Source organism: Papio anubis, chromosome 3, assembly GCF_008728515.1.
Source record: "Papio anubis isolate 15944 chromosome 3, Panubis1.0, whole genome shotgun sequence".
NCBI lineage: Eukaryota > Metazoa > Chordata > Mammalia > Primates > Cercopithecidae > Papio > Papio anubis.
The window spans coordinates 124,120,087-124,141,689 of NC_044978.1; the positions used below are offsets into that span (position 1 = coordinate 124,120,087).

At 36.7% G+C, this 21,603-nt stretch overlaps 1 protein-coding gene across 5 annotated transcripts in view; it reads left to right on the forward strand.

The window, feature by feature from the left end:
• The window catches only part of LOC116274193 (cilia- and flagella-associated protein 299-like), a 303,800-nt gene that overhangs the window by 24,486 nt on the left and 257,711 nt on the right, over nucleotides 1–21,603 (forward strand). For all 5 annotated transcript variants that reach the window (XM_031664548.1, XM_031664549.1, XM_031664551.1 and 2 more), the window contains exon 2: nucleotides 2,693–2,823. In XM_031664548.1, the coding sequence (XP_031520408.1) occupies nucleotides 2,693–2,823 (131 nt within the window). The remainder of the gene's footprint in view (nucleotides 1–2,692; nucleotides 2,824–21,603) is intronic.

Consider the following 21,603-nt stretch of genomic DNA (forward strand, 5'->3'; position numbering starts at 1 on the left):
GATTTTAGGGGGCCAGTGCTTAACTGCCAACTCCTGGACTGTGTGTTCTAAGTCTGGGGGACTTGTATTGGGCCCTGACTTTATTCTCTTGCTCTTTGAGGTTTGGAATCCACTGAACTGGGGGAGGAGGACGAGGTGTGGCAACCACAGCAGAGTGGTAGCAGGTGCTGAGGTGCCTGCCTCCCTGCAGGCACTCACCACAGTGACAGAGGCAATGCAGCTGGAGGGGGAGTGAGCCCCTACTGGAGACAGTGCTGGACGTGGTGCTGGTTTGAGGAAGGTGTGCTGGTGGGTACAGGTCTAGGTACCTTCTCTCTGCCCTGCAAGCAGGAGTCATGATACTATTTTTGTTTAAAGAAATCCAACACACCCACACACGTGTCAGGAGCAAGGATTGACAGGCTATACCCCAAGATGTCAGTGATTATCTCTGAGTGATAAGCTCATAGTGATATATGATGTGGATGATATGTTTGTCCTATATCTCTAGGTTTTCCACAACAATAATGTATTACTATTGTAAATATAAATAGATAAAATGAATTTAGTAGCACTCATTTAGTTGATAGGTAAGTGGCCAGCCACTAGCCTTCTGATTGTTATAGATTTCACATTTCTGAATCCTAGGGCAGATAATGTAAAAAGGATATGCAATTTTTAAAAAACAAACTGTCCAGTGGACCTATAGATTTTATTTTCCAATTCAAGTCTATCTACCTCGTATTTGGTGGAAAATTCTTCTGGATTCTGGCAATCTGAGACCTGCTGAGCCTTAGAGTTTGTCACTGAGACTTTGTCTTCTTTGTGTCCCTTAAAGACATTATTTTGGGGGTTGGGAAGAAGTTGTGTCCGAATATGCAAGTCAAGATTCCATTCTAAGCCAAATCCCCCAAGCAATGCTCAGATTCCTCGGATAACCTTGGGCATTGTACTTCCTTTGGGCTAGTAGCTTTGCTCTTAACTAGGATATTTTGAGACATGCAAGAAATACATTGTCATAATGGACAGATGACTCATGATTCCACCAGTTTAGGGTATGATAATGGTAAGTGAGGCAATCAGTATCGACTTTCAGCTTATTTTCTCAATAGATCATGCCATTTCTTGCAATATCCTTGCAATATAGTTTAGCATTGGTGAGTCCAGAATTATTCAAACGATTTTGTGTTATTCAAATGATTTTGTGTAACCCAGGTAAAGCACATAGGGATACAAAATTCACTCAGTATACAAAATAAATATAGCAAATTGTAAGTAATCTTTATTATACAAAATTCTATGTTTGACCACAAGGAATTTATATTCCTAAAGAAGAGTCCCACAACCTCACTGAGCTGAAAGTCCTTTCTACAAATTCACTTTTAGTAATGTATTTAAGAAAATTCTTACTCAAATGATCTCACTTTTGTAAATTAATCCCCAAATCTGCATTGGTATTTCTATTAAAGATTAATTCCACTAGGTGGAGATATTTGCTCAATTTTGTGGTTCACACTAAAGGATACAGGAGTAGAGAAATCTATTAAGCAAAGGAATGTCTCAGAAACAAGAATAATAGCCTGGGGCCTTCCAAGACCTGTTGCTTTGCATTGTAATCATTTGGCAAAATGTATACACTTTGCTACGTGGAGTTTAGTGTTTGCTTTTAATGATTATAAAAGAAAAGTGGCAGGTTTCTAGGCTTACAGTATACAATTTTTTATTTTGTTTGAATACTTATAACTTTTAACCACTATGGTTTGAATAGACTGTTAACTAGACAGCTTAAGTTTTCTCCTTTAACTGTTAGACAGTTCTTGCATTAACAGTGATATAGTAATTAAGTGTTCATAACAATAAAATAGGTTCTATTTTCACCATGTTTTAGATATATTTAATTAAAACAATAATGGCCCTTATTAATATATAAATACTGTTGTTTGATACTTTAATCTTTATACTAATAACTTTATGAAAAATGGTACCTTGTCAAGTCATAGGGAAGCAATTTTTTTAAGTATAACAAAGATGTATGTGATAATTCTTAAATTAAGAAAAGTGTAAGGCCTAAAATACTAGGAAGTTGTTTGTTCAATTTGAAGTTTTTCTGTGGTGATCTTGGGTTTCTACTTTTCTGTTTTTTATTGGTACCAACATAATATGGAAACAATCTTCATAGTTAAGTAAGAAATTCATCTGCTCCTCTTTATTTTGTATTTGAAGTTATAATATTCTGTGCCATCAGTTAATTGACTTCAAGGAAATAAGGCTCTGAAACATTGAACTCTCTCAAAGCAGCCTGGTTCTTTTTTTTGCCGTTGGTTTTCAAAATGTCTTTTGTGTATGAGCACCATTGTCTCTAGTTTTGTTGTTTTAAAGATACTCTATTAATTACCTACAGCTGTTCTCATAAATTGATTAAAAACACAACAGACTTTTGTCCTCTAATTCCTTAGAGAAAAGTTAGCAATTGACGTTTTCTTTTTTTTCATCTTAAAGATATGGGAAAGGGAAGACCAAATCAGATGTGTAGAAATGTATTAGAAAAATTCTGGTTTTTAGTATCTAATAGATCATGTCTAGTTTTTGAATAAATTTAATTTTTCATTTAAAGCAATTGCTTGGTATACATTGCAGGTGTAAGATGTAAGTAAGTAAGTAAAAGTAATATTTCTCATTTGCCCACTCGTCTAACAACTGATTTTCTCTCTAGGATGAAACCCTGGCCCGCCAGTTGGTGGAGCTAGGCTACCGAGGGACTGGAGAGAGAGTGAAAAGGGAAGATTTTGAAGCAAGGAAAGCAGCTATAGAGATTTCAAGGTTGGCTGAAAGAGCTCAGCAAAAGTAAGTGTCTATGTTCCAAATCCAGATTTTATGTTATATTCTAGACCTCTGGAGTAATTCAATTTCGTTTGCATTGTTTAATTTAGAAGCACTGGCTGGAGCAGGTAAAACTTGGAATATCCTAAGCATGTGTTCCGCAGATGAGGAACTGAAGCAACTGTTATATGCTTGCAATAAAGCCACATGCAACTTCAAGCTACTAATTTAAGAAATATAAATACCAAAATATGGTCATCATACCAATAAAGTCTTGTTAAAAAGTAACTTGATGTTATTGGTTTTATGCATTTATATACTAAAAATATGAGTGACTTTTGCCTTAGAATTCTTTGTGTTTTGAGGTCTGTAAATCTGTAGTATCATTTGTGTTCTCATATTTTTCTAAGCATTAATTCATTCAACTTTATTAATAATCACTAACTTTTGTTTATATGCCTTATTTATATGTTAGTATAGAATATGTGGTTATATTAAATATAAATCTAATGATATACGTTAAAACATATTATGAAAGAGATATATTCCTAAAGTGAACTGCATCAAACTTGTAAGGCAATTTTATAAAGACATAAGTAGTTGACAAAGTAATAATCTATTTCATTTTTAAAAGTGGATCATTAAAGTATAAATGCTGGGGAGAATAATTACTTAGAAATCAGTATACTATTATTGGATAACATCTTTAAAATTACCCAGTAATTGTGAGCATAAATTTCCATGTATGCATTATAAACATAACATTTGATAGTGGAATGTGCTTTGGTCCTGGGACTATTCAATTAGAAGTGACCATTTTAATGGTAATTGTGTTTCAGAACCATAGTATACTGAAGTTTAACATACTGATATTTGGGAATATATTAGTTTTCTATTGCTGCCATAACACATTATTACAAATTTGATGACTTAAAATAACACATTTATGGCCAGGTGCGGTGGCTCACGCCTGTAATCCCAGCACTTTGGGAGGCCGAGGCAGGCGGATCACGAGGTCAGGAGATCGAGACCATCCTGGCTAACACGGTGAAACCCCGTCTCTACTGAAAATACAAAAAATTAGCCGGGCGAGGTGGCGGGCACCTGTAGTCCCAGCTGCTCGGGAGGCTGAGGCAGGAGAATGGCGTGAGCCCAGGAGGCGGAGCTTGCAGTGAGCCGAGATTGCGCCTCTTCACTCCAGCCTGGGCAACAGAGCGAGACTCCATCTCAAAACAAAAAACAAAAAACAAAAAACAAAAAAAAACACACACACATTTCTTTATTCATTGTTCTGTCCATACAGTGTGGCTCGGCCGGGCCCTCTGCATAGTATATCACAAGGTTAAAATCCTGGTGTTGGCTGGATGACGTTCTTGTCTGGAGGTTCTGAGGATGAAACTGCCTCCACGTTCAGTTAGGTTGTTGGCCAAATTCAATTCCTTATGATTATAGGGCTGAGTTCCCCACTTCCTTGGTTGTCATTTGGGGGCTGATCTTTGCTTCTAGAGGCTGCTCATGTTTCTTTTTAAGCTTTCCCACTCCCTCCAGCAACAGTGGGTCAAGACCCTTTTACCCTTAAGATTTCTCCAACTTCCTCTTCAGAAGCTTCTTTCCTGACTCTGGTCCAAGAAATATCTCTCCTTTTAAGGACTTATGTGATTACACTGGGTCCATCTAACGATCCAGGATAATCTCCCTGTTTTAAAGTCAATAATATTTATATCATCGGCAAAGGCCGTTCGTTTGTTATTTCTTCAGTTTTTAAGTTCAGGGGTACATGTGCAGGATGTGCAGGTTTGTTATAGGTAAATATGTGCCATGGTGGTTTGTTGCACAGGTCATCCCATCACCTAGGTATTAAGCCCAGCATCTATTAGCTATTCTTCCTGATGCTTTCACTTCAGAGCCCCACTCTGACAGGCCCAGTGTGTATCATTCCCCTCCATGTGTCCTGTCCATGTGTTCTCATCATTCAGCTCCCACTTAGAGGTGAGAACATGCAGTGTTTGGTTTTCTGTTCCTGTGTTAGTTTGCTGAGGAAAACGACTTCCAGCTCCATCTATGTCCCTGCAAAGGACATCATCTAATTCTTTTTATGGCTGCATAGTATTCCATGGTGTATATGTACCACATTTTGTTTATTCAGTCTATCACTGATGAGCATTTGGGTTGATTATGTCTTTGTTATTGTGAACAGTGCTGCAATAACATATACATGCATGTATCTTTATAATAGAATGATTTATATTCCTTTGGGTATATACTCAGTATTGGAATTAGTGGGTCAAATGCTATTTCTGTCTCTAGGTCTTTGAAGAATTGGCAAACAATAATTGAATAATTTACACTCCCACCAACAGTGTAAAAGTGTTCCTTTTTCTCCACAGCCTTGCCAATGTCTGTTTGTTTTTTTTTGACTTTTTAATAATCACCATTCTGACTGGCATGAGATGTTATCTCATTGTGGTTTTGATTTGCATTTCTCTAATGATCAGTGATGATGAGCTTTTTCTTGTATGTTTGCTGGCCACGTGTATGTCTTCTTTTGAAAAGTGTCTGTTCATGTAGCAAAGGACCTTTTGGTATGTAATGCAACATATTCACAGTTCTTCGGATTAGAGAATGGATATCCTTAATCCCATTGATGTGAGAAAGGGGCATTCTGTTTATCACAGGTAATTTATATAAAATCTCAGGAATTTACTGAACATAGTTATTCACTATCAACTTCTATTCTTGGAAAATTGAAACGAGGCTAGTTTTCTGTGTACAATGTAATGTTTGTAATGTGTCTTATGTAAAACATCAGGGAGAGTCTTTTCTTTTTGTGAGAATCAATAAATGTCTATCAGTCAGGAGCAGAAGTGGAAATATTTTTGTGAGATTTTACAAGGAATTCATGTAAATTCACATGCGATTTTATGAGTGATACAAACTATTTCATATCAAGAGTTATTCATGTTTGAAGTCTAAGTTCTATCCACATCACATGTCCATTTTGTGTTTAAGGATCAAAGTAGGTATTTCCTCTATGCAATAGTCTCTTTAACTGGTCAGAGCTGGAAGTCATCAGGCTACTTATGAGCCAGTTTTGGGAGACTAATCCCCATTCAGAGCTGCTAGAATTTGAAGGCCCTTTCATCTGCAGATCTTCTCTGGTCGCCTTTGTAATAGGATGGGTACCATATGCTGTCTTTTGCCCCATGTGGTAGTCCATTCCCTTCCAGGTTAATTTAGTGTCGTTGACAGCAGGGCCAGCAGATGGTGTCCTAGAGCCAAATATGTCCTGTGCCTGTATTTGTTGGAGGATCACTTTGAAAATATGCATGAACATCTGACTGCCTGCCAGCTGGCAACTTGGAAACACTTGGTTCCACTATCAGATCATCTTACATTAACTTCTTTAATATGCAGGTGAGCAACTCCAAGTAGATCACAATTGTTTGGTCTAGCAATCATAGAGCACCTATTTTGAGAAGTGCTGGTATCTAGGAGTATGTTAGTTACTCACAATAGCTTCATAGGGGAAAAAGTCTGGAGAGATGAAAGTTAAAGATATCAGGAAGGTTTATTTTGATTAGGGATGTTCTAGAAGAAGGCAAAAATGTTAAAAATTATTTTGGGCTTCTGTTTAGTCTTTCACAAATATAGACAACCATAGTGTATTAGGCGCTGTCCTGTAGGGTCTGGGAATACACTAGAACACAGACTTAGTTCTCACCCTCAAGAAGCTTGAAGACTAGAGAAATGAAAGGCATTACATTGTTGGTGGGAATGGAAAATGGAAAACAGTTTGGCAGGTCTTCAAAAAGTTCAACGTAGAGTTACCATATGACCCAGCAATTCTACCAAACACATATTCAAGGGAATTGAAAACCTAAGTCCACTTAAAAACTCATATACAATTTTCAATAGCGGTATTATTCATAGTAGTTAAAAGGTAGAAATTGTCCAACCCATCAACTGGATAGTGGATTAAAAGTTTCGTACCTAAGTATAATAAAATATTATTCAGTCATCAAAAGGTGTAAAGTAGTGTTACATGCAACAACATGAAAAACCTTGAACACATTAGGCTAAGCAAAAGATGCTAGAAAAAAGAAGACTACTTATTGCATGATACCGTTTATATAAAATGTCCAGAATCAGTAAATCTGTGGAGACAAGTAGATTCATGGTTTCCAAGGGTGGGATGGAAGGGAGATTGGATGATGACTACTAATGAATATGAGGTTTCTTCTTGGTGTGATAAAATGTGTAATTAGATATTGGTGATAATTGCATAACTTTGTAAATATACTAAAATCTATTGAATTGTGCACCTTAAAAGGGTGAATTTATAGTATGTGATTTAAATTTCAGTTCAAAAAGACAATTGCAATGGAAGATGGTAAATGCAATCGTAAGTACTGTGGCAACATTTTGAAGTAATACAAAGTTAAGTTTTGTGAAGAATAAGAAAAGTTCTTCTTGATGTTTGACCACTAAATTGATTCTTAATGGCTCAATTAGAGTTAATTGGGCAAAGATGGGTGTGAGTGAATACATCCATTTTGCCTCAATCCTACGATAAACTCCCCTTATTCACAAATTATTTTCTTTACTTTTTTGTCTTAATTTGTACCTGTTCCTTCACTAAGCCCTTTTTTCCTGCAAAAACTGTATCAACTAGAGGCACCCATTTCAACTTTTATTGGGTTGGTCTCCAAGGTGATGATGTAGGGCAGGGTTGGAGGATAGAGTAGATTCTTCATTCTCCTAGCCTTCTCATCCTTTGCTTCAAAATCATCTCTGCTCCACTATTATATAAACATTTCTGATTTATTCTCCACTGAGATTCATGCCACTGGTTATAGTAGCCATAAGACAGAAGCTATAGAGGTTGGAAGAAAGGATGGGAGTAATTTAGCTGATACCCATTTGTCAGGACAGGGAATTCTCTCCCCCAGGGACTGGCCATGGTTTTCTTGCATAAGTGCCAGATAATTTCTATTTATAGTGAGAAGTTCAGCTGATTGCCATGTGGTGGAGAGATGGAACTTCAATGTTTGTGACACATATTGACTATTGTGTTCCTGGAGCCTAGTTAGTAAGTAGTTATAACTGAGTCATTCCTCAGGCTGGATACTTTGCTGGATGAGCTTGTAAGATCATCAGTCTCTTCACTTTGGATCACCTTATCTTGTTGGGAAATGAATTCACCCCTCTTAAAACTGATTCTGAGATAATGACCTTATTTTGCTAGAGCACAGTACCTGAAATGTGGATGATCAGAGTAAGTGGTAGCCCTGATGGATTGTACAATTTTACTGGTTAGCTATTGCCATCTTCTTGGAAGACTATGAGATGAGTGTTTGGGAATTACTGTAAGGATTCACTTGATAGGAGTCTCAGATGCTGTACATACATGGATCCCTATGATCTTTTTGTACTTGATGAAGAGGATTTCTATGGTGATTTAGAGTAAGGTTCTTGTGCCCTTTATTCTCAAGTATATCTGGAATAAAATGTAAAAGCTGAAAAAATCTCCAGCCTTTCTTATGCTATTCAATCTAGTTACTTTAGCATCTGTTAAATTCTACTTTCTGGTGTAATTTATAGTTATCTGGAAATGTCTGTTAACTTATAAAATACTTTTAATTTTATGGAGATGAGCACTTTGGGAGGCTGAGATGGGAGAATTGCTTGAGCCCAAGAGTTCAAGACCAGCCTGGGCAACATAGTGAGACCCCAAATCTTAAAAAATAATTATGGCGATGAAGTCGGATAAAATTCCAGTTTGTTTTATATAAGAATGGCTTTATCCTGTCAACCTTGTTTTATTTTTGTATATCATTTTATGATAAAAACTGAATATCATATACTTGAGACTTAAATGAGAAAATGTATATATTTTAAGTGTTTGGTGAAATAATTTTAACTTTTTGCTTACTTTCAAGTATCATATTTTTAAATAGCTATTCTCATGGTTTGTTGCTTTCCAACCAAAACAATACAATTGTGAATTGTTGCAGATTAGCATCTCCAGGAAGTAGACAATGAGAATTAGGAGTGCACAAGGTTTGTTGAGAAAGCAACACCCGTGAAAGGGAAAGTGAGGAAGCAAGAATGAGCAGGATCAGAGCCCTACCCTCAAACGTTCAGAGACTCTTTCAGCGCAGTAGAGAGCTGCACAGTACAAGTTATCCCACATGGGATGAAATAGCCAGGCCTTAGTACCTCCACTGTACTCATTGGCTGGGGAACACTAAGAAAAGTTGAGGCTGATCTTGAAAGGGTTAAAAGCTGGAGGCTGTCCGCTCACCAAGCTCCTCACAGCTGGCAGAAATTCCTTTATACAAGGTATATCTGAGTGCTGCATATTGTAATCTACAGATCTACTTCATGTGCACATGGAGCAGCTCCTCCAGAGCACAGAGGCCTCTCTTCATGAGAGGAAACTCACAATAAAGTCAATGGGGTGAGCTATCATTTCGTAATCTCCCTCTTCCACTATCCATTCTAAATCTCTTGCCTTTGGCTATCATCTTTCCAGGATTTTGTGATGTGACCCAAAATCCTTATTCATAATTGGTCTGAGGCCCTTATCATCCTACGCTACTCTGGCCCATGTTGATACATTTGTCATTCTCATTTAAAATTCAGGAAGAGTGTATGAACAGATGCCTAGGTGGTTCATGTGAGTTTGCCATGTATTCTTCCCTATCCCTATTCTGTAACTGCAGTCCTTCTTTTTGCTGATCAGCATCAGTTACTCTTTACAAGATCATGTCTCCTCTTCTTGCCTGCTGCTTCCTGGGCACAAGATGCCCAAGGTGCCTAAGTGGCAGCCATAGCTTGTAGTTCAGTGAGACACCTGCTGTTTTCCTTAGTACCCTAGTGCATGCACGTCAGATTTGAGTAGTATTGCTGCTGAGCTGGAGATTCAGTGGTGCCTTCAGTGAACATTCCAGCACTTTTAGCTGACAGCTTCTGGATAGTGCATGCATAATATGACCAGAGGATCCCATGTTCATGAACACTCTCCTGTACCTTTTTGCTATACAATAGGTGTATCAGTTCATTCTTACACTGCTATAAAGAAATATCTGAGACTGGGTAGTTTATAAAGAAAAGAGGTTTAATTAATTCATGATTCTGCAGGCTGTACAGGAAGCGTGGCGGCATCTGCTCAGTTTCTAGGGACACCTCAGGAAACTTACAATCATGGCAGAAGGTGAAGGGGAAGCTGGCAGTTCACATGGTCAGAACAGGAGGAATAGAAAGGTGGGGAGGTGGCACACACTTTTAAACAGCCAGATCTCGTGAGAATTCAGTATTGCAAGGAGAGTACCAAGGGGGAAATCTGACCCCATGATCCAATCACATCCCATCAGGCCCCACTTTCAGCACTGGGGATTACAATTTGACATGAGATTTGGTGGGAACACAGATTCAAACCATATTATTCTGTCCCTGGGCTCCCCAAATCTCATGTCCCTCTTACATTGCAAAATACAATCATGCCTTCCCAATAGTCCCCCAAAGTCTTAACTCATTCCCCATTAACGCAAAAGTCCACAGTCCAAAGTTTCATCTGAAACAAGGCTAGTCCCTTCTGCCTATGAGCCTGTAAAATCAAAAACAAGTTAGTCACTTCCAGGATACAATGGGGGATAGGCATTAGGTAAATACTCTTGTTCCAAAAGGGAGAAATTGGCCAAAAGAAAGGGGCTACAGGCCCCATGCAAGTCTGAAACCCAGCAGGGCAGTCATTAAACCCTAAAGCTCCAGCATAATCTCCCCTGACTCTAAGTTTATATCCAGGGCATGCTGATGCAAGGGGGGCTCCCAAGGCCTTGAGCAACTCCACCCCTGTGGCTTTGCAGATTCACCCCGGCAGCTGCTCTCACATGCTGGCGTTGAGTGCCTGTGGCTTTTCCAGCCGCAAGGTGCAACTTTGGGTGGCTCTACCATTCTGAGGTCTGGAGGATGGTAGCCCTCTTCATACAGCTCCACTAGGCAGCACCCCAGTGGGGCCTCTGTGTGAGAGTTCTAACTCCACATTTCCCTTCCTTACTGCCCTAGAAGAGGTTCTCTGTGAGGGTTCCGCCCCTGCAGCAGGCTTTTGCCTGGACATCCAGGTTTTTTCATATATGCTCTGAAATCTGAGTAGAGGTTCCCAAGCCTCAATGTTTGCATTCTGTGCACTTGCAGTCCTAACACCACACTGAAGCTTCTCTTGCATCAAGGTACTATTATACCCATTGTGCTTAGGTAGCCTGGGTATGCAACAGGGCTTTTCTGCATTCAGCCCTGGAATGCATTGGAGAGCCACCACTGAACTTCTTAATGATTCTGATGCTTCAGTAACCAGCACATTTTTTATGCTGTTAATGACTGGCTATCTTCTGGGTTCCTCTATAGACCATGATCTTCTGGTGGGTTTTCTGATCTCACACAATATGTTTCTTCTAGGATTGCCATTTTCCTGAGCCTTTTAATCTCTTCCTCAAAAGTCTCTCTCTGAAATTTAGGCCTTTGAACTGCACTCAGTGTAGGCCATTGCTTGTTCCAGGTTTCTTGGAGTCACGCTAGCAGAGTTTGCACCATCTTCTGGGGTCCTTACCAGAATACAATGCCCTGTGTTCTGAGAAAGTGTCCTGTCAATAAACTCTGACTTATTTAGTCTTATTTCTGCTTTCTTTGACCTAGAATCCCCAGAATCTAGCCCAATGAGTCCCTCTAGTCTTGTTGGGACAAGTCCTAGGTCTTGCAGTATATTTGGGATAATATTCCTTTTTTTCTTATCAGACCCACCATGTCCCTATCTGTGACTTGACCATATTATCGGCCGGGTGGCCAGAAGTGTAACTCTGATAAGGGAACTGGGGATATCTCCTGAGGCACACACCTGCTTTTATGTGGGAGAAAGGCCTCATTTTCTTCTTACATTGCTGCTGCTGGTGGTGGGGGTTTGCTAGCTCTTATTGAAGAGCAGTGGGCTCCTTCTTTAGGCTCAGAAGATTTAGAGACCTGGGAAGGTCAAATTTTTCAAAGACATCTACTCAGTTGTCCCTATCTCATGTTTCAGGAGCTGAGATTTTCCTAATCAGAGCTCTAATTTTGGTGTAACATACTCGCCCCCGCTGAACATTTGACTGCCTTTGGAACTTAGTCACTGTGACAGTCAAATCCTGGTTTGATCTTCATCTTATTCTGCTTGCCCACTGCATGAAATGAAGGCTTCTTTGTAAGCTGGCAAATAGTCTCTGTGCCTCTTGAGACTTTGAATGCCTGAAATATCCTATTGGCTAGGGAATTACCCTTCAGTGGCATGACATCCCAGCTTAAAGCATATGAATCTTTTATATGTTTGCATATGACTTTGTCCTGCGCCTGTTTGCATATGACTTAACTGCGGGGATGTGGCCAGGGATGTGGACCTCATTACATCTTATTTGCCTTGCCCACTTCATGAAATGAGGGCTTCCTTGTAAGCTAGTACAGAGACTGGCAAATTCAGTGCTAGAGTGGCTCCAAGAAACCTGGAACAAGCAATGGCCCGCACCAAGTGCAGTTCAAAGGCCTAAATTCCAGAGAGAGACTTTTGAGGAAGAGATTAAAAGACTCAGGAAAATGGCAATGCTGGAAGGTACATATTGTGTGAAACCAGAATACTCACCAGAAGATCATGGTCCATAGAAGAGCTCAAAGGATACCCAGTAATTAAGGCCATTAACTTTTGCATTATTAACCCTTAGGGCATCAATGTAATTAACAACTACTTCCATTGTTCATATATTCATTACTCTCACACACATTTTGAATGCCTGAAACATCCTATTGGCTAGGGCATTCCCCTTCAATGGAACGGCATCCTAGCTTACCATATCTGAATCTTTTAACAACTGGACCACACCTTGAGTTGGGCCTATCTGCACATGACTTCGCTCCAGGGATGTGGCTGGGGATGTGAACCTCATTACCAGAGAACTCATGGTGAATGATCCAATCCTCAAGCCTCATCTTGCTGTTTCAGGCTGATGCACATGCAATCTGTCACAGACTAGCCTCTCTGAAATAAAGTTAAGAATTCAAAATGTTAATTGAGAAGCATTAAACATAAAAGGAAAAATGTGGAGGCAAGGTTGAACAAGGGCAGCTTTTAGACCTTAATGCCCATGGGCAAAGTCTCTTTCAAACTAATGAAGGGAATGCAAAGCAAAGATTGCCTGCTAGAGGGGCTGCACATTTGGTGGAAATGGTTAGGTTCTTGAACCTCCAGTTTCCTCAGTGCTTTGTGTGGGCCACCCAGAAAACAATATGTCATTAGCTCAATTGCTGAGGCTGACAAAGAAAGAATTAAGAACCAGAAGCTGTCAGCTGACTCTACTACTCCTAGCTAGGTTGCACATCCGTTATCTTTTATAATTCATTTTTGAAAGTTAGATGTATTGATTTTTAAAGTGCTTAATTCAATGAGTTCTGACAAATGTATACAGTAGTGTATACAGTAGTATCACTCTCACCACTATCAGGATAACATTTTCATTACCACAAAAAGTTTCCTCATGCCTGTTTGCATTTACTGTATTCTTTGTAGCCCATGACAAACCAGCCATGTGATTTCTGTCCCTATAGTTTTGCCTTTTTTTTAGAATGTCATATGAATGCAATCATAAATTATGTTGTCTTTTTCTCACTAATCATAAAGCTTTTGAGGCTTTTCTATATGGTTGCATAAATGATAAGTTTGCTTTTTTATTGAGTAATATTGCATTTTCTAGTTGGATAATAGTTTGTATACTTATCTGTTTTCCAGTCGATGGATAATTGGGTTATTTCTAGTTTTTTCCAAATAAACTTCCTATAAATATTTTACAAAGGTCTTTTTAAGGAAATATATTTTCATATATCTTAAGTATATACCCAGGAATATGATTACGGATTCATGTGGCAGCTGTATGTTTAATTTTATAAGATACTGTTAAATTGTTTGTAAAGTATCTGTATCAGTTTACTCTCTCCTTAGCAAGGTGTTAGAGTGCCAGTGGTCCACGTCTTTAAGAACACATGGTATTGACAGTTAAAAAAATTTAGCCAGTACAGCAGGTGTATTTCCCTAATGACTAATGATGCTAAACATCTTTTTTCTTCTTTTTTGTTGACATGGAGTTTCACTGTTTTCACCCAGGTGACAATGCAATGGCATGATTTCGGCTCACTGCAACCTCTGCTTCCCAGGTTCAAATGATCCTCCTGCCTCAACCTCCTGAGTAGCTGGAATTACAGGTGCCCGCCACCACACCTGACAAATTTTTGTATTTTTAGTAGATACGGGGTTTAACCACGTTGGCCAGGCTGGTCTTGAACTCCTAACCTCAGGCGATACACCCGCCTCGGCCTCCCAAAGTGAGCATCTTTTTATGTGCTTATTTTCCACCCATATGTCTTCTTTGGTGAAATGTTTTATTGATTTTAAGTGTTCTTTATATATTCCAGTTACAACTTTTTCATCAGATATGAGTCTTGCAAATACTTTTTCAACATCTGTACCTTGTCTTTTTATTTAATAGTGTCTTTTGTGTGGCACTATTCCCAATAGCAAAGACTTGGAACCAACCCAAATGTCCATCAATGATAGACTGGATTAACAAAATGTGGCACATATAAACTGTGGAATACTCTGCAGCCATAAAAAAGGATGAGTTCATGTCATTTGTAGGGACATGGATGCAGCTGGAAGTCATCATTCTGAGCAAACTATCACAAGGACTGGAAACCAAACACCACATATTCTCACTCATAGGTGGGAATTGAACAATGAGAACACCTGGACACAGGATGGGGAACTTCACATACTGGGGCCTGTCATGGGGTGGAGGGAGCCGGGGGGTATAGCATTAGGAGATATACCTAATGTAAATGATGAGTTAATGGGTGGGGCACACCAACACGGCAGATGTATACATATGTAACAAACCTGCACATTGTACACATGTGCCCTAGAACTTAAAGTTAATTTTAAAAAGTGTGTTTTGAAGAGTGGATTTACATTTTGATAAACCCCAGTTTGTCAGTTTTTCTTTATGATTCATGCATGTGTGTATTTCTTCATGTCCTGTGTAAGAATTATTTGAATTCCTAGTTACAGGTATCTTTCCTATATTGTCTCTTAAAACTTTAGAGTTCTAGGTTTCACATTTAAGTTTGCATTAATAATTTACTGTAAACTAATTTTGTAAATTTTGTTAGGTAAGGGTCAAGGCTTTTTATTTTCTAATTTAAATATCCAACTGTTTCAGCACTATTTATTGAAAAGACTATTCTTTTTCTATTGAATTTTTTAGGTACTTTTGTTGAAAATTCTTTGACTGTATATGTACCTGTCTATTTTTTGTGGATTTCTATTCTATTCCACTGATTTATATGTCTATCTTTATGCCAACATCACATTGCCTTTAAGTTTTAAAATCAGGTAACATGAGTCCTCAAACTTTTTTTTATTAATTACTTAAAATTCTGGTTCCTTTGCTTTTCCATTTGAAGTTTAGAATCACCTAAATTTGTAGAAATCACCTTGTTGATTCCTACAAATAAGCCTGCTAGGATTTTGCTAAAACAGGTATCAATTTAGAGAGAATTACATCTTAACATATTGAGTCTTCTGATCTATGAATGCTGTAAATCTCTTCATTTATTTGGGTTTTATTTATTTCTATCATTAATGTTTTGTAGCTGTATTGATCTGTTTTCATGCTGCTAACAAAGACATACTTGAGACTGGGAAGAAAAAGAGGTTTAATTGGACTTACAGTTTCACATGGCTGGGGAGGCCTCAGAATTATGTTGGGAGATGAAAGGCACTTCTCACATGGCAGTGGCAAGACAATACTGAGGAAGAAGCAAAAGTGGAAACCCATGATAAACCCAACAGATCTCATGAGACTTACTCACTATCACAAGAATAGCATGATTCAATTACGTCCCCTGGGGTCCCTCCCACAACACCTGGGAATTCTGGGAGATACAATTCAAGTTGAGATTTGGGTGGGGGCACAGCCAAATCATATCAGTAACTTTCAGTATCTTGTAAATATTTTGTTATGTCTGTCCCTAGAAATTTCATTTTTTAATGCTCTTGTAAATAGAATTTTTAAAAGTCACTTTCTAATTGATTATTGATAGTATATAGAAATAAAATAGATTTTTCTCTGTTAACCTTGCATCATGCAACTTTCTTAAACTTATCAGTTCTACTGGCTACTTTTTGTGTGATTTTGTATGCAGAAGATCATAAATTAAACCTTTTATTTCTCTATATCTAATTTGTATACTTTTATTATTATTATTTATTTTTCATTCTTTAATGCACTGCATAAAACCTCCAAGATAATGTGTAATAGAAGTAGAGAAGGGGATATTATTGTTTTTTTTCCTCAATTTTAAGAAGGCATTCCCATTATTAAATATGTTAGCTGTAGTGGGTTTTTTTTGTAGATACCCTTTATCAGTTTGAGGATGTCTCCTACTAGTCCTAGTTTACCAAGAGTATTTGACATAAATGGATATTAAATTTTGTCAGATGATATTTTTCTGTTTATTGAAATAATCTTATGGTTTTTCAGGTTCCTTACTTTCAGTTTGTTGATAAAGTGATTTACATTGATTGATTTTTCAAAGGTTTAACCAATCTTGCATTCCTGGGAGAAACCCAGTTTGCTCATGTTGTATATGTAATGTTGGATTAAGTTTGCTACTATTTTGTTGAGAATTTTTATATCCACTTAAGTAATTAATTAATATTTTGATGTTCTGTTTATTTTTTTCATTCATTTTATGTATTTGTCTTTAGTCTTTTTGTAAGGCCTTTTCTGATTTTGTTTCAGGGTAATTCTGACTTCAGAAATAATTTAGGATGTTTTACTTGCTCTTCTAACTTTTTGGTAATTTGTAGAGTTGATATTATTTCTTCCTTAATTGACTGGTAGAGTTCACCAGTGAAGCCTTCTACCACTGGAGTTTTCTTGGAGAGAAGGATGATAACTACAAACTCTATTTTAAAAATAGATAATAGGGAATATCAGGTTCTTTCTTTCTTTCTAAATATGTTTGTAGTTTGTATTGTTCAAGGTATTCGTTCATTTCACCTAATCAATCTATAGGCATAAAGTCATTCTTAATCTCTTGTTATCATTTTAATATATGTAGTAAAATCTGTAGGGATATTCATTTTTTATCCCTGATATTACTAGGTCATTTTTAATCTATCAGTTTTAATGATCTTTTTAAAGAAACAGCTTTTTAACATGAATTGTTTTCTCTACTATTTTGTTGTTTTCTATTTTATTGATTTCTGCTCTTATTTTTATTATTTCTTCCTAGTTGCATTGTGATTAATTTGTTTTTGTTTTCTAGTGCTTTAATGTAGAATATTAGTTTATTGATTTTAAACTATTCTTCTGCTATACAAACTTGAAATTCCATATGTTTTCCTCTATGCACTGATTTAGTTGGATTTCACAAATTTTGATGTTTGATGTTTGTTTTTATTTTCATTTCTATGTTTATTTTAATTTTCACTCAATTCAAAAGACTTTATAATTTCCTTTATAACTCTTGAAGTATGTTGTTTAACTTCTAAATGTTAGAAAATTTTTCAAAATGTCATTTTGATATTAATTTGTAGTTAAATTCTATTATGGAAGGAGAGTGTTTTATATTCTTTGTGATTTAATTCTTTTTACATTTATTGACATTTACTTTATCTTGCAGTATATGGTCTATCTTAGTTGATGTTACAGGTTCACTTGAATGTGTATTCCCTCTTGTAGGTATATTTTTAGAATTGCTATTCTATTTAGAATACCAATTAAGCCAAGTTGCTTGTTGTGTTGTTCAGGCCTTGTGTATCCTTACTGATTTCCTGTCTACTTATTCTAGCTATTACTTAGAGATGGATATCATTATGTCCAACTATAATTAAAGGTTTACCTGTATCTTTTAAAATATTATCTTTTTGATTTATGTATTTTGATATTCTGATGTTGGATACATATACTTCATGATTTTTTATTTCTTCTTGAAATAAAATTGAGCTATATCATTGTTCAATATCATCTTCACTCTTGGCAAGATTTTTCTGATATTTATGTAGACACTCAAGCTTTCTTTTAAACAGTATTTGCATGATATTTTTTCCCTCCTAGCCTCTTTGAGCCTAAAATAAATTTACAAAGCTTAAAATAAATTTATGGAGAAAACTATACAGACAAAATCCAATATTGATGACAGCTTGCTAGTAATTAAAGAGCAAATAAAATTACATTTAAAAAAATTATGACCATTTTCTTCAGAATATAATTTAGATTCTCAATTTTTTTTTTTTTTTTTTTTTGGTAGTGGAGTCTCGCTCTGTTGCACAGGCTGGAGTACAGTGGCATGATCTTGGCTCACTGCAACCTCCACCTCCTGGGTTCAAATGATTCTCCTGCCTCAGCCTCCCGAATAGCTGGGGTTACAGAAGCATGCCATCACACCTGGCTAATTTTTTGTATTTTTAATAGAGACAAGGTTTCACCATGTTGGCCAGGCTGGTCTCAAACTGCTGACCTCAGGTGATCCACCCACCTTGGTCTCCCAAAGTGCTGGGTTTACAGGTGTGAGCCACCACGCCTGGCCTCATTTTTGTTCTTACTTTAGCTATCTGCTTAAATTTTATTTATTCAGTCAGTAAGCATCTACAATCTCTTTGTAAGCAAAAAGTTCTCTTCTAAGATTTTGTTTCACTTTACTTGGCCTCTGCTACTGCTTTTAATGAGAGTTTATGCATTTCTTAAAATGTTCCCTTTCTTTGGCCTTTATTACTTTGTAGCCTCTTATTTGTCTTCTAGATGTTCTAATATCTAGTATAATTGTTTTACCATTTCCTTTTCTCTCACTAATTTGGATCTCTCCCAAATGACATTTCTCTCATTTACACCTCTTTTATATTCCACTACTTAAATATGTCACACACTTTTATGTCTTCTATGAACTTTGGTCAGATGTTCAAGCATGTCTGTTCTTCTGGGCTTTTAGCTCCATATCTACTTCTTATTGTTATTTTTTGTCAAACCAATAACAAAACGCCTTTTAAAATAGGTCATTATTTTTCTTTCACTGAATTCTACTTCCCATGCCAAAATGCCATTTTTATTATGATAATACAATCTTTTTGACCTTACAGATTTTATATTTTAGAGTATCTTCAAAATCTCCTTGATGAAAAATTCTAATTGGTAATGAAAACTGGACTCTTGCTGATTCTTTTATTTATAATTACTCTTAACATATACATTTTAAAAATTATTCTTATAAATTGCTAATTGAGTCAAACCAATTGACTTGGTTTGTTGCAATGCCTTACCTGGTTGTTCGGTCTGAACATCCTTCATAGTTCTTTATGATCTGCTGCCCGATTATGCTTCTGGGAAATTGTTTCAAAACATTTCCTTCCTCTTGTTCCTTTTTCCTTCTACTGTCTTCTTTCCTTCTATCAGCTATCTATAGTCTGCATTCCTACAGAAGAATTTGAGGCAATTGACAAGAGAAATGTGTATATCTTATAATAAAAAGATTTTAAAAGATGGAGAGAAAGAAAAGGTTGAAGAAATGGAGTGAAGCTGAGGTTGAGGCTAGTGTCAAAATGTATGCCAGATTTAAAAGAGAAAAATAAGCTAGCCGTATGCATCAGATTGAAACTGGACTGCTTCGTCACCCCATATTCAAAAATCGCCTCAAGATGGTTTAAAGACTTAAATGTAAAACCAGGAACTATAAAAACTCTGGAAGACAACCTGGGAAACACCATTCTGGTTATAGAAATGGGCAAATATTTCATGATGAAGAAAGCAATTGCAGTGAAAGCAAAACTGCTTGTCAGTCAGAAACAATTGCAATGAAAGCAAAAACTGACAAATGAGACCTAATTAACTACAGTGTTTCTGCATAACAAAAGAAACTATCAATAGAGTAAGCAGACAATCTACAGATTTGGAGAAAATTTTCGAAAACTATGCATCTGACAAAGGTCTACTATCCAGTATCTATAAGGAACTTAAACAAATTTACAAGGAAAAAACAAACAATCCCATTAAAAAGTGGGCAAAGGACATGAACAGACACTTTGCAAAAGAAGACATCCATGCAGCCAACAAGGATATGAAAAAAGCTTGTATCACTAATCCTTAGAGAAATGCAAATCAAAACCACAAATGAGAATATCTCACATAAGTCAGAATGGCTATTACTAAAACGACAAAAAATAACAGGGTGTGGAGAAAAGGGAACACTTACACACTGTTGGGGGGACTGCAAATTAGTTCAACCATTGTGGAAAGCCTCGTGGCAATTCCTCAACAAGCCAAAAACGGAACTACCATCTGACCCAGCAACCCCATTACTGGGTTTATATTTATATTCCCAAAGGAATATAAATCATTTTATCATAAAGACACTTGCACATATATATTCACCGCAGCACTATTCACAATTGTAAAAATATAGAATCAACTTAAATGCCCATCAATGACAAACTAGATAAAGAAAATGTGGTACATATACATCACAGAATACTATGCAGCCATAAAAAATAATTGGATTATATTCTTTGCAGGGACATAAATGGATATGGAGGGCATTATCGTTAGCAAACTAATGCAGCAATAGAAAACCAAATATTGTATGTTCTCACTTATAAGTGGGAGCTAAATAATCAGAACACACGGACACAAAGAGGGGAATGACAGACACTAGGGCCTACTTGAGGGTAGAGGGTGGGAGGAGGAAGAGGAACAACAACAACAAAATAGCTATTGGATACTAAGCTTAGTACCTGGGTGACAGAATAATCTGTATATTAAAACCCCGGGATATAAGTTTACTTATGGAACAAACCTGCATGTGTACCCCAGAATATAAAATAAAAGTTTAAGAATAAAAAAAGAAAGAGAATTATTTACATCACATAATTCAGTATCCACCCAGAACAAGAAAGCCATTGAGCAGGTGAAGCACAGATATTTCTGACTGTAACATCTAAGATTAATTTTTCTTTCAAGGAATTGTATAGTGAGAACCTAGCATGACAGAGTGAATCATAATTTCCATCAACATTTTAATAGATAATAAAATACCAAGTTTTACAGAAAAAGAGCAACTCTGTTTTGACCTGTAGGATCAATAATAAATTTTGTAGTGTTTGATTGTAATAGTCTTGACGTTATCACAATAGTCTTGGATTACCTTCCTTGCTGTTTAAGAAAAAAGCAGCTTTCCACTTAAAGACCCTATCACATTTTCTAATTGTATTTATCAAAATGTATCTTTCATTATTATTTGTTAAGCAACTATATTAAACAATTGTCTTAAGTTGACATTAGCCATAAGAGACACTGCTGTTTGTGCTTTTGTTCATTCAAATGATTTTATCTGTTTTTTATTTTCTTGTTGTTGTTGTTACCTTTCCCTCATTAGAATTTCAGAAGACACTGATTTTCAAGAATTAATATTGTCCTTGTACTGTTTTCGATGTCCACTTGATTGGGCTCTGATGAGACATTCAATATAACATGGTAGAAGATCTTAGCAAGGTTTCTATAATATAGTTAGTTACAAGGCTTAAGACACCATTGAATATGCTTGGCTTTTACTTTCATTCAAAATGTTTTACCTAGATAGGACTCATTCTTCCTCCCAGGATTGTTTTCATTTTTTACATCTTCCTTTAGCCATTCCTTACAATCTCCTGCTGTCCCTACAAATGCACACAAATACATCAAA